We start from the raw sequence: 13675 nt of genomic DNA, 5'->3' as shown, positions 1-13675 counted from the left end.
AGTTTTCCACATCAATAAAGTCACTAACCATAGATTGTGTTATCTGACAAAGGGAAACTGAGCTCTTTGCAATAGGGACTCATCCATGGAGCCAAGCAGAGGAGAAGATTTTCAAAGAATTCCCATTACCAAGTTTCCAATGACAGTTCTTAAATAATTGACCTTCCGCCAACTGTAAGCCTTTGAAGCCCCAAGATCATTGTGCACCTAGTTTGTGAACAAATTTACCAATAGATAGAGCAAGAGGTTTGATGGCTTGGTAACATATATATATATATATATATATATATATATATATATATATATATATTGACATCAACACAGGTAGGTTTTGTGTACATGTACCAAACTTTTTTCATGAGGAAAACTTGGTTAAGAACTTGGATGGAACGAATCCCTAAACCACCTAAACCTTTTGGTAGATGGACGCGTTCCTACTTGACCTAATGGATACCTAATGTATCCTTATTTGATCATAAGAAGTCCATGATCATAGCATCAAGGCGATTTGTGATAGTAATAGGGACGACAAAAGAAGATAATATATGGGATATCATAGTTATGAGGACAGTATTTATAAGAATCACCTTATTAGGCATAGAGAGAAGGAGGCTATTCCAGCTTAAAAGTTTGTGCGATATGACATCAATAAGAAAGTGAAAATGGCTGGTTTTTTATTGCTGAATATCCAAAGGAACTCCAAGATGAGACGATACTGTCTCACTATGTTCCATATGAAGAATATCCTTAAATTTGGTTTGGGAGAGTGTCGAGGTATTAGGACTAAACATGACATAGGATTTATGGAAATTTATTTTTGGAACCATAAATAAAGCAAAACCGGTTATTAAGGAAAGTGAGATACCTACAAGCAGCTAGGGAGGCTTTAAATAAAATTAGGGCATCATCAGCAAAAAACAAATGTGAAATCGAAGGGCTGCGACGGCTCACTCTAATGCCTTTAAAAAAGTTTAGGTTCTACCCTAGAGTGAGCATTCGAGAGTATATATCCATACATAAAATAAAAAGATATGGTGATATGAGGAGACCAGTGATGATAGGATTGGTTTCATTCGAAGCACTAGACACTTTGCTATACACTTGTATATGGTATTACAGAGGCTAATTGGGCGCAGTTGCGAGACTTTTGTCGTATTAGGGACTTTGTGTAACATTACTAGTAGAGTGTTATTCCATGCTCTAAGAAGAAACCTATTCTGAAAAAACCCTTTGATGGCTTCAATTATATCCTTACCAATGAGATCCTAATGAATTTTATAAAACTCAACCGTAAAACCCTCCGGACCATGGAGACTTAGAATCTGCAATCGAGAACATAGCATGTTTAATTTCCTCAGCACTAAAACGTTGTATTAGACTTGCCTGTTGTTATGTATTTAACACAGGTAGGTCAAGCTCTCTTAATGCTTGATTTGTTTCAGCCTCACTACTTGTGGCACTAGCATTTGAGAATATAGAGTCCAGACGTCTTGCACAATAGACAGTGTAATTGTACATTATGTTGTACATAAAAGAACAAATGTTGTATTGTTGATTACTACAATGTTAAGTCTGTTTATTGGTAATAAATTATAATATTGCTATTTTGAAATGGGATTTTGAATAATTTTAAAGAGCATGAGATATGGGTCGAATATAAAAAAAAAAAAATAAATTTTTTATTCGTTAAACATAATACGATTATTCGATGAATGTTGTTTTGATATGAAAACTTGAAAAATTCAAAAGAACATTAGAGTTAGTGTTTGATTATTTAAAATTTGAAATGTTGTTATTTATTGGTGAACTCATTGGTTGAAGGTAACATCTATATCTATATAAATATATTTAAAGGCGTGAGAAAACAAGAAAATGTGCCACGCGGCGCTCTTCCTAGGGAGTTTTAGTGCATATAATCCATGTACAATAAAAAAAATAAAGAAATTGCATAGTATAGGATTTGATGCCGAGACCTAAAGTACATATACGAAAGTTTTAACCACTAGGCTAAGTTGTATTTAGTGTTATTATCATAAAGTATTATATTAATGAATGAAATTTTTTCTTACCCGGAGCATAGCCCGGGCCTAATAACTAGTAACGGTTTTTTCACCAAGTACCCCTGACAAAAAAATTTATTCACCAAATACCCAAGATTTTTTCAAACTTAACGAGATACCCCTAACTTTCAAAAAAATTCACCAAATACCCTTACTATTAATGGACGTTAGTGCTCCATTAGCTTGTATTTACAAGTTTGCCATAAGTCAACTTAATTAGCCCTAAGTCAATCTAATTAGCCCTAATTAACCTAATTAAACCTTATACTCTCCCTAACCCAACCCCAACCCCCAACCTTACCCCCAAACCCTAAACGCACCAGCCCCACCACCCAACCCCAGCCCCACCCCCTCCCCTCCCCTCCCCCTCATCGGCAACCCCTGCATACCCCATTTCCGGCAACCCCCTCCCCTCCCTTCGCCTCGCTCGCGCCTCCCCTCCCCCTCCCTCACTCTCGTCAGCCCCGCCAGCTGCTGCTGTTGTTTTCTGGTTCATTGGAAGAGAGAGAAAGGTCGGAAATTCGCGCGAATTCAGAGTTCGCTACAATCATTGGCGGTGCGACGGTGGTTCGTGGACGGGGAAGGGTAGGCGCGATGGAGTTTTTTAGGGTTAGGGGAGAGAGAGGGGGTTAGGTTAGTTAGGTTTTTTAGGGTATTTAGGGTTTTTAGGTTAATTATAGTTTTTTAGGGTTAATTAACAGTAATGACTAACGGAGTTAACCGCCGTTAGTCATTAAGGGTATTATTTGTCATTTATTTAAAAATTTGGTGTATTTGGTGAAATTTTTTTAAAGTTAGGGGTATCTGGTGAATTTTGAAAAAAGCTGGGGTAGTATTTGGCGAATTAATTTTTTGTCAGGGGTATTTGGTGAAAAAACCGAACTAGTAAATATATTAAAAAGCGTTCCTAAGCAAGGAATTGTGTCACGTGGCTCTCTTCCTGGGGAGTTTTATTTTATGTAATCCATGTACGATAAAAAAAATTAGAAATTGCATAATACAGGTTTTGATGTCGTGACCTCAAATTCATATACTAAAGTTTTAATCACTAGACTAAGTTGTATTATGTTATAAGTTTTAAAGTACAATATTAATAAATGAACCTTTTTAAAGCGATAAAAACTTTCTCTCTCTAGCTTTTGAAGTTCTCTCTCCCGCGTTTTTACAGTTCAACTGGTAGCCATGGGCAGACCTCGAGGGTCGAAAAATTCGAAAGCACAGAGCAAGGAGAAGGTTAAGAAGAAAGGTCTGAATTCAGAGGATTCAAGGGAGACAAGATCTATAGATGAAGTTCTTGGCGCGAAAATCTTGGAAGTTCAGAGTACGGAATCTAGTGATGAGGAAGGTGAAATTCTAACCCCAAAATCTTCTCTAATTGCTTTGAAAAAACAATCGTAGGATAAGAATCTATTTTCGAAATGGTTAAATGTGATCAATAGTGAGGCGATCAAGAATGTAGATCATAATTCAGCTGTAAATGTTGAAAATCATTCTAGTTTGCAGAAAACGAATGTTAATTCACATATTCCTAAGGATGATTTGAATGTTATGTATAGTATTGCTGGTGTTTGTAAGGAGAATGATAATGATATTCCATGCATTGACATGGAGGATATTCAAGATGAAGTTCATTTCTGGAGTAATTCAATTGTTTGCTATATATTGGGGGCTAGTCCACCTCAAAGTGTCATGGAATGATTCTTGATGAGAATGTGGGGCAAAAATCGAATTGATAGGATTGGTAGGATTGGGAATGGCATCTTCTTGGTAAGATTGAGGAATCAGGAGGATCATGAGAGAATTTTAGCCATGGACTTTCAGTTCTTTGATGGAAAACCTGTAATAGTTCATCCATGGAAACCTGATGTTGACTGGAGCGAGAAAAAGGTGGAGAGGGTGCCTATTTGGATTGAATTGCATGGATTAGAGGTGAAATACTGGGGAGATAAATGTTTAACCAAGATTGTGGAATCAATAGGGAAGTTTGTTAGAGTAGATGAGGTTACTCTAGAGATAGCAAATTTGATGTTTGCTAGAGTTTTAGTGGAAGTCTTAGTTGATCAAATGTTTCCTGAAGTGGTTCAGTTCAGGAATGAGAAAGGGTATGTAATTGAGCATAAGGTGTATTATGGTTGGAAACCCATTAAGTGCAGTGGTTGCAAGGGGTATGGTCATAATAGGGAACAATGTGTGAAGCCTAAGGTGATAAAGAAGATATGGGTTAAGAAACAAGGTCTTGATGTGGCTCCTCAGACTGGTATACAGACAAGGACCAATTATTGCTGGGGGTCAGAAGGACAGGGGTGAGAAGGTGTAAGGTTCCAGCACTCTAGTGAGTAATAGATATGAGGCATTAACTGAGGCTACAATAGAAGAATTATTCTATGCAGTAGGTAACTCTGTTGCAAATGAAGATGGGCATATGGTGCAGGGGTTAAAGGCCCCTGAGGGTCATGGATAGAATTCTGGTATGGAATACTAGGGGGTTAAATAGGGGAAATAAGCAGGTGGAGGTAAGGAATTTTATCTCCAAGCATCAAATAGCCCTCTTTGGCCTACTGGAAACTAAAGTAAAGATTCCAAAACTACGGAATCTTTACCAAACGTTATGCCCTGGTTGGTGTTTCGCCTCAAACAATAGCATCATTGATAGAGGAAGGATTGTTATTGCTTGGCTTCCTGAAGCTTTTATGGTTTCAATTGAGCTCATGACTTCTCAAATAGTACACTTGAAGGTGGATCTTGTGGGGAATGTGCCTTGGTTTTATTGTACATTTGTTTATGGTTCAAATGATAGCCATGAAAGAGAAGATATGTGGAAGTCCATTAATCAGATCTCCACTAATGACCCTTGGGTCATTTTGGGAGATTTTAATGTTGTTTTGAATCTGGATGAACGAATTGGGTCTCCAGTGAGGTTATCAGAAGTAAAAGACTTCAGGGAGTGTGTTGAGAAGTGTGGATTGGGGGATATAAAACAAGCTGGTAGGTTTTATACTTGGAATAATAAGCAGGAAGGGGAGAATAGAGTATTTTCTAAGATTGATAGGGTTATGGCTAATACAACTTGGCTGGAGAACTTTGACAATGTTGTGGTTACTTTCCTCCATGAAGGGGAATATGATCATTGCCCTGGAATTGTTAGTGTTCATCAAGGGTGTGGGGGGAAGAAACCATTTCGGTTTTTCAATATGTGGGTTCAAGGAGATGGTTTCATGGAGGAAGTGAAAAGGAGATGGGAAGGTGTGGTGAGAGGGTGTAAAATGTTTAAGGTCATTCAGAAACTAAAAAGGCTTAAGGAAGCTTTGAAGTTAAGGAATCAACATGGGTTTTCAGACATCCAGGCCAGGGCAATTCAAGCTTACCAGAGAATGATTACAGCTCAGGATAAAGTGCATGTTCATGGTAGGGATGCTAATATGATTACTGATGAAAAGCAAGCTACTGAGCAATATAAACAGGCCCAGGGTAGATACTTAAGCTTCTTAAAGCAGAAAACAAAAGAGATGTGGATTGATAAGGGGGATGATAACACCAAGATGTTTCATCAATCAATAAAAGCTAGAAGATCCAGGAATAGAGTGTATGCTATTCAGGATAAACATGGGAGCTGGCAGAATGAGGAGAAAGGGGTTAAGGAGGCCTTTGTCCAATATTACCAGGAATTACTTGGTGAATCATTGGACAATAGATGTGCAGTGAAGAGCCGAATCATAGCAGAAGGGCCTGTGTTAACTCCAGAACAACAAAGGCTATTGAGTTGTAATTTCACTAGGCAAGATGTTAAAAGAGTGATGCATCTATTCCTAATGACAAATCACCTGGAATGGATGGGTTTAATAGCTTCTTTTTTAAACATTGCTGGGACATAGTGGGTGAGGAAGTGGCTGATGCAGTACTGGACTTTTTCTCTACTGGGAAGCTGCTGAAGGCCATTAATGTTGCTTCATTAACTTTAATCCCAAAGATGAAAAGTCCCACCCATGTGAGTGACTTTAGACCTATCTCATGTTGTTCTGTGATATATAAGTGCATTACTAAACTGCTATGTGAAAAGATCAAGCTGGTTTTACCTGGATTAATTTCCCAGAATCAAGGAGCCTTTGTGGCCCAGAGAAGTATCCTACATAATGTGCTTCTATGTCAGGATATTGTGAAGATGTACAAGCCTAGACAAAAGCAGAAATGTTGCCTCATGAAGATTGATATTCAAAAGGCATATGATACTGTAAACTGGGCATTTCTTGAGGAAATCTTATTAAAACTAGGATTCCCTAGTAGGTTTGTGAAGCTGATTATGGTGTGTGTGGAGAGTCCTACTTTCTCTCTTATGATAAATGGAAGCTCTACAGGGTTTTTTTAGCTCTAAGAGGGGAATCAGACAGGGGGATCCAATATCTCCCCTCTTGTTTGTACTCTGTATGGAATATTTTAGTAGAACTATGACCTTCATTGGCAAGCTACCTGGGTTCCAGTTTCATCCTAGGTGTAAATCTATGGCTCTCAATCATTTAGCTTTTGTTGATGATGTGATATTGTTTTGTAAAGGGGACTTTCAATCTGTACAATTGATGTTGCAAGGCATCCAATTGTTTGCTGCCACCTCAGGACTCAAAGCTAACCCTCAAAAGTCTGATTTTTTTATAGTTGTGGGCTGTCTGAGCAGGAGAATAGAAGAATCATGGAAAGTTCTGGGTTCAAACATGGAAGGTTACCTTTCAGATATTTGGGTGTCCCAATTAGCACAACTAAGCTGAATGTTGCAGAGTGTGAGAAGTTAATTGAGAAAATGGTGATGAGAATTAGGACTTAGAGCTCTAGACATATTTCTTTTGCTGGAAGAAGTCAATTGGTGAATGATGTTCTGCTGAGTATCAATGTTTATTGGTCTCAAATTTTTATTCTCCCTAAAAATGTCTTGAAGCAGGTGAATGCTATTTGTAGAGCTTTCCTTTGGACTGGCACTTGTAATAGTCCTAAGCCAGGATATGTAAACTGGACTGAGGTTTGCAAACCTAAGAGGAATGAAGGACTTGGCTTTAGGAATTTAGTGTCTTGGAATATTGCTATAATAGGTAAGTTGGTGTGGGATATCACAAAAAAAGCTGATAACCTCTAGGTAAAGTGGATTCATGATAAGTATATTAAGCAGCAGGAATGGGTAAGCTATACTGCACCTAACTCAGCTAGTTGGGCTGTGAAACATATCTGTAAGGCAAAGCAAGTGATTCTGGGAGTATGTGGGAGTGATTGGTTTGATAGAGTCAAGTGCACAACTGCTGAGACCTATAGGAAGCTCCAGAACACAGGGGAGAGTTTACGCTGGTGTAAAGCTATATGGGATCACCATAATATCCCTAAGCATTGCTTTGTGGGATGGCTGGCCATGAAAAGGAGGCTAATGACAAGGAATAGATTGGTTGCTATGGGTAGTTATCAGAATGATATCTGCTTACTATGTGAGAATGGAAAGGAAGAACATGATCATTTGTTTTTTGATTGTGTATTTAGTAAGCAGTGCTTATTGAGGATACTAAGCTGGTTGGGGATCGAGACCATGGCTCGAAATTTACCACAATTAATCGGCTGGGTGTTTCGAAGATATAAGGGCAGTAAATTCAGGAAACAGGTGGTCATTACAAGTATTATGGCTACTGTGTATATGATTTGGTCAGAAAGGAATAATGCTCTATGGAATTGTAATATACATACTATAGATAGAACAATTAATGTAATTCAGAGTAGTGTGAAGTGTAGGGTTAAAACTAGACTACCTAGGCACATAGCAGATGAGGATATACAATGGTTGTATAGTTTGTAGAAGATAGGTGGATTGGCAGGCCATTTTTTGTAGCCTTTAAAGCTGGTAGATGTTGCTACCTAGCTGTAGCTTGTACATGTTGGTTGAGTTCAATATATTTCTTACTTACTTACCAAAAAAAAAATGAACTTTTTTTCTTACTCGAGGCATAGTCCAGGCCTAATAACTAGTTATTCTTTTAAAATGAACCATATATACAAACATATTAAAAGGCGTTCTTATTCGCAAGATCCTAATACACATGCTTATACTCTCAATCAAAAATATTACCAGTTTGTAATTACTAGGATTTGAACTCACAGCCCTTGAAATGAAATGTAAGAGTTTAACCACTCATCCAATACAATTTCAATGCTTATAGTTTCAAAATAAAACACAATAAAGTCTCATAATTATATGTAATTATAAAAACATGTAGACAGGCTTTTTTTTATCTTTAACCCATTTATTAAGTAATAACATTTATTTACGCAATTCACATTGAAATTTTTATTTTTATCCCCAATTCCTCAGAAGTTTTTTTTTTTTGAACAACTTATCATGCCATAACGTCCATTTTAAAATTTTGTAGTAGACAAAATATTACGAAAAACTGATAGATCAAATATGAAATTTATAAAGAACATATTTAATTATTATAAAAGACCCAGGGCATCGCCCGGGGTAAATACTAGTTTAAATAACTTAAAAGAACATGAAAGATAGTTCTTTTATTAAAATTGAAGATGTTCCATTGATTGGATTTAATGTTCTTTTAATTAAAATTTATGTTTGTTTGCATGCTAGTTTTATATTCATGGTCACTTGTTTGTTCTTATTTGACCTTGTCTTAACTCGTATGGATGGTAAAATGGTACATACATGTGCACTATCTACATGTTGTCAAATTTCCTACCGTTTTTAGCTTATGTTGGTCGATCGCAACCAAAACACCCAATAGGCCCATTGTTAGGTAAGAGGTGGCTCCCCATTTTTCTCTCCATGGAGAGGTAGTTGAAGTTGGAGAACCCCATTGTACATACACTTAGAACGTCCAACCTTCATAATTTAAGCATGGCGGTGAGTCGATTGATATATTGGCTTTACTCTTTAGGATGGTTTTCTTTTTACATAGGGAGAATAAACAAAAAAACTAAACTAAATAGAAAAGGAAATCATGGTTGCTAAACATTGGTTAGCAACCTTGTCCACTTCAGAAACCGCATCTAGTTTGACCTTAAGAACCATGCACCAGTTGAAACCATAAGAAACTCTTTTAATTTGTTTTATAGTCCATTTGAGATTAATATGTGAAATAGTTTGTTCCTGCAAAAGAGACACAAGGTTAGTAGAGTCGGTAAGAAAGGAGACATGTGTGAGTTGATGTTGAAGTGCCCACTTCATGGCATGTAGACAAGCGATGGCCTCCGCATGTAGAGCTGACTGGGTTATCCCATAAGTTCCCACCAAAGGATAGAGGGTTATTAGGGGATCACTCCCCTTAAGGCATCAACCAATACCCATAGTCTTATTTCTAGTTGACCAAGCCTCATCAATTAAAATTTCCTTGATAGGCCTCTCTTGAAAAGGTCTGACAAGATTTGCGCCATAAAACTCCGGATGATGGTCATGATCTTGTTCTGACGAGTGAAGAAAAGCTAACATGGAAAGTTGCTATTGAGTGCTCTATTTAATATGTGATTGGTTATAGTATGTACTTTTTGGTTAATAATGAGATCCAAATGTGAGGGTGAAAGAAATTTTTGTTGCGATGCATCCAAAGACTCCAAAGAGAAATAGTTAGTTGTTATATTCTCTCACTATCAACACCATCCTCGCTTTTGAATAGCAGGATATGACTTATGATCCAAGCATCTGATTATCAGGATCATATGGAATTGTTGTATTCAAAAGTGTACTTTGATTCCAAATTGAAGTAGCCACGACACATTTTCTGAAAATATGATTTTGAGTTTCCACATTATTACCACATTCATAGCATTGAGGCTCAGAAAGCATACCTCCCACGAAGAGATTTTCTCTCGTAGGCAGTCTGTTAAGAATGAGCTTCCAAAGAAAGGCTTTCCAATTAGGGGCTAGAGGAAGGTGACAGAGAACTTTGAAGATGTTGCCATTTTGGTTAGCACCAAACGTACTTGGAAAAGTAGTAGTAGTGTTCATAGATAGCATTACATAAGCACTTTTGGTAGTGAATTTACCTGAAGTAGTGCCTTTTCAAAAGAGAATATCATCTCCATCGAGCATGGGATGTTCCACACCAAGGATACTCCTGGCATCATTGAAAATAAAATAATTCCTCACCATATCCTGGTTATTAGAGTGAGCGCTAATATTAATCAACTAGGAAACTTTCATATTACAAGCATGAGCCAAGGCAATATCTGAATGTGGAGTTGGAATTTCAGCATTAACCCAATGACTGGAGAAAGCTTTCATTCTTCTACCATTTCTAATTTTCCACGCACACCCATTAAACAACTTAATCTCGGCCTTTCGAAGACCCCTCAGTCCCCAGGACATCGGTGAAGGGAAGGAGATAGTACGCCCACTGATCATTAAACTTGGACATCTAGTGCGAAAGACTTTGGAAATAAGCAACTGAGGTTGTTTTTACATCATCAACACTTGTTTCATCAGAAGACAATAGTTCAAAAGTGCTAGAGATCGGATCCCAACACCACTCAAACCTTTTGGAAAGAGCAAAATGTCCTTCTTGACCCAAGAAATTCCTTTATGACCCTTGTTAGCCTTAACAAAAAAGTGAAGTAAGGATTCAATTTTTGTAGTTATACCCATCGGAAGAGGAAGATTGTCCATAACATGTGAAGTGGAAGCCACCAATATAGTATTAATGAGAATGATCTTAGAGGTAAAAGCAGCGGTAAACAATTCCAATCATGAATTTTTATTACACTTTGTCAACCGCAAATCTCAATTGTTGGGGATTTTGACTATGTAATGTCAATAGGAACGCCCAAGTGGGTACCAATATTGTGTGCAGGAGTAACAACAAAAATTTCCTTAAACAACATCCTTTGAGAATCAGATTGTTAGGATTAAATTTAATGAAAGATTTTGAAAATTTTATTTGTTCCCCCGATATGGAAAAAAAACTTGGAAACTATCTTTGAAATTGAGGAGCAAGCCGTAGCGTTATTCCTAAACAAAAAGAGCATCATCCGCGAAAAAAAGATGATTATTTTTTGGCGCTCTTCTACTAATACTAATGCCATTGAAATCACCAAAATCCTGGCCTAAGGACAACATTTGTGAAAAAATCTCCATGCAAAAGAGAAAAAGGTAAGGAGACAAAGGGTCTCCTTGCATAAACCCACATTTAGGATTGAAACTCTCTAACATTTGGCCATTAATGAGTAAGGAGTAAGTAGTAAGAAATAGTGGACATACATTGATAAATCTAGTTAATCCAAAATGGAGGAAACCCATAGACGTGAAGCACTGTAGTAATAAAATGCCAATGTACCCTATCGTAAGCTTTACTCATGTTAATTTTTATGGCAGCAAAGGTGTTAGAGTTTTGTTTTCTTTGGTTAACGTAATGAATAAGTTCATGAGAAATGAGAGTTTTATCACTCATCAAAACAACCTGGAACAAAAGCATGTTGTTACTTACTAATAAAAGATGGAAGAATAACTCTTAGACAACCAACTAAGCATTTGGAAATACACTTATAAATTGCGTCGCATAGGCTAATGGGACGAAGGTGATTAGGGTTCGTTGGACAATCAATCTTTGGAATTAAGACGAGCTTAGTTTGATTCCGAGTTTTATGCATGTTACCACTACCAAAAAAAAAGTGTTGGACACCTCGGATGACATCTTTCCCGATAATATCCCAATGTTGTTTGAAGAATTCTGTTGTGAACCCATCCATACCAGGTGACTTGCACTGACCTACGCCAGCAAATATAAATTCCTTGATTTCAATTTCAGAGAATGGTTTGGAAACAACATGGTAGTTATGGCTACTCATGGGCTCAATGTCGAGCTCTCTAAGGACCATATCTAGCTCTTCTAACTCATTGGCAGGAATATCATTTTGTAGATTGGTCTGGAAACAGTTAAGGATTTCATTCTTAATTTCGGAGGGGTCAATGATCCCAGTGCCATCTTGTTGTTGAATATGAGTGATTTTTTTTTTTTTTTTTTTGTGGCTTTCTTTTTCTATCTCAAGTATAAGAACTTAGAAGGAACATTACAAAACAAAGACCACATTAATTTCATCATTTGTTACCAAAATATATAATCTTCCTGTAGATGTCGAATTGCCTCTTGCATAAAGTGAAGATAATTTTGGGCTTGAAAGAAGGTATAAGTGTCCAAACCTTGATTACTCAACTTATCACAAATTTCCTTCCAATTGATGCCTTAAAACTTTCTATGAGCTCAACACTAAAGTTTTATCTGTTTTCCCACTAGTTGTTTTTTTTTTTGTAATAGAAAATGCTGAAGATCCTGCTATATATGTTGGCCACAACCTTAGAATGAAGTATCTTATTTCCGGAGAGTTTAAGCACCAGTTTTCAAGTTGGTATGGTCGCCGATTTTTCCTGATCACTTGATTAGTGTCATAGATGATTGCAGAATGATCATAATAAAGAATCGGTTCATGAATAATTATTCTATTATGGTACATTTCATCACATTCAAGGGTACAATACCCTCTATCCAATCTTTCCATGATTAGATTGTTATATATCTGTTTGTTTGTCCATGTGAACTGGCTACCCACAAAACCAATTTCAACTAAAGACAAGGAGATACACCCTTTCATGAAGTCCCCCCATCCCCTGATTGTGTCATTGCCCCCAATTTGTCTTCATATAATTCCCGTTGGTCGAAATCACCAACAAGAATGCAGTTTGAGTAGCTGACAAGCAGATCATATAATTGTACCCACACCCTACTTCTATCTTGGAATTGAGGCGCACCATACACAAAACACACATTGCATTTCTTACCATTCACTTCTGTTACATCTTAAAGAAGAAGATTTGGAGAGGAAGCAAGGCCAACTACATGACTATTATACCAACCCGTGATAAAAAGTCTCCCTTTGCCCTGTAGCATCATCACGAAACATAAAATCTGGAGAGACACACCTAAACTTTACATCTAAACTACTAACATCACATTTAGGTTTAGAGATGAATAAAAAACATAGGATGATGCCTAGATAATAGCCACTTAATTAGGGACTAGGCAGTGGTCGTCATTCAATCCCCTAGCATTCCATGAGGTGAACTTCATTTAACTTGTGGAGGCTAAAAAGTGTCAGCCTCTACACCATTTGGAGCCAAAGAGAGAGCCAAAGAGAATTGCATTTCAATCATGTCATTTTGAGCCGTATTTATCATCAAACTGCGTTGTTTTTTGCCACCATACCCACATCAGTCTTCGGAGCAGCACGCTTCCCCATCCATTTTGAGCTAATGTCATCTTCCACCTCCACTCCAAGATCATCCGCCATAGCAACATCAGTAATTGCTTTTGAGATCCACCCACCATTTTTTGCTTCCATATATTCCACACTCGAAAGCATCCTTTTCTCTCCCATCTCTCCCATTTGAGTCGACGTCGCTTCAGATACCAGTCTGAAGTCAAGTAGTTTTGGACATTGAGACTCTCTAAATCATCAAATAATTATGATAATTGGAGCTGTCCTACGTTCAGCCTCTTGCATGGCCATAAATTAGTACATGTACTTCCTATATCATTGTTTCCCATTATCTGAAAGGTAGGTCGAGGGGATTCAGGTGAATCAGGAGGGTC

At 37.4% G+C, this 13675-nt stretch overlaps 1 protein-coding gene across 1 annotated transcript; it reads left to right on the top strand.

The window, feature by feature from the left end:
- Positions 1-4513: 4513 nt before the first annotated feature.
- LOC125494810 (uncharacterized) lies at positions 4514-7881 on the top strand. The gene is made up of 6 exons (XM_048638632.1): positions 4514-5822; positions 5933-6045; positions 6151-6360; positions 6727-6852; positions 6988-7065; positions 7180-7881. The coding sequence occupies exons 1-6, from the start codon at positions 4514-4516 to the stop codon at positions 7879-7881; spliced, it is 2538 nt and encodes an 845-aa protein (XP_048494589.1).
- Positions 7882-13675: the final 5794 nt, after the last annotated feature.

Source organism: Beta vulgaris, chromosome 2, assembly GCF_026745355.1.
Source record: "Beta vulgaris subsp. vulgaris cultivar EL10 chromosome 2, EL10.2, whole genome shotgun sequence".
NCBI classification, from domain to species: domain Eukaryota; kingdom Viridiplantae; phylum Streptophyta; class Magnoliopsida; order Caryophyllales; family Amaranthaceae; genus Beta; species Beta vulgaris.
This window is presented reverse-complemented; position numbering and strand designations above follow the sequence as displayed.

Coding starts and splice junctions, on each gene's coding strand:
- LOC125494810 (XM_048638632.1), top strand. CDS start 4,514: ATGGATAGAATTCTGGTATGGAATACTAGGGGGTTAAATAGGGGAAAT. Junction 5,823..5,932: donor ACAACAAAGGCTATTGAGTT/GTAATTTCACTA, acceptor GCTGGGACATAG/TGGGTGAGGAAGTGGCTGAT. Junction 6,853..6,987: donor AGAAGTTAATTGAGAAAATG/GTGATGAGAATT, acceptor GTCTTGAAGCAG/GTGAATGCTATTTGTAGAGC.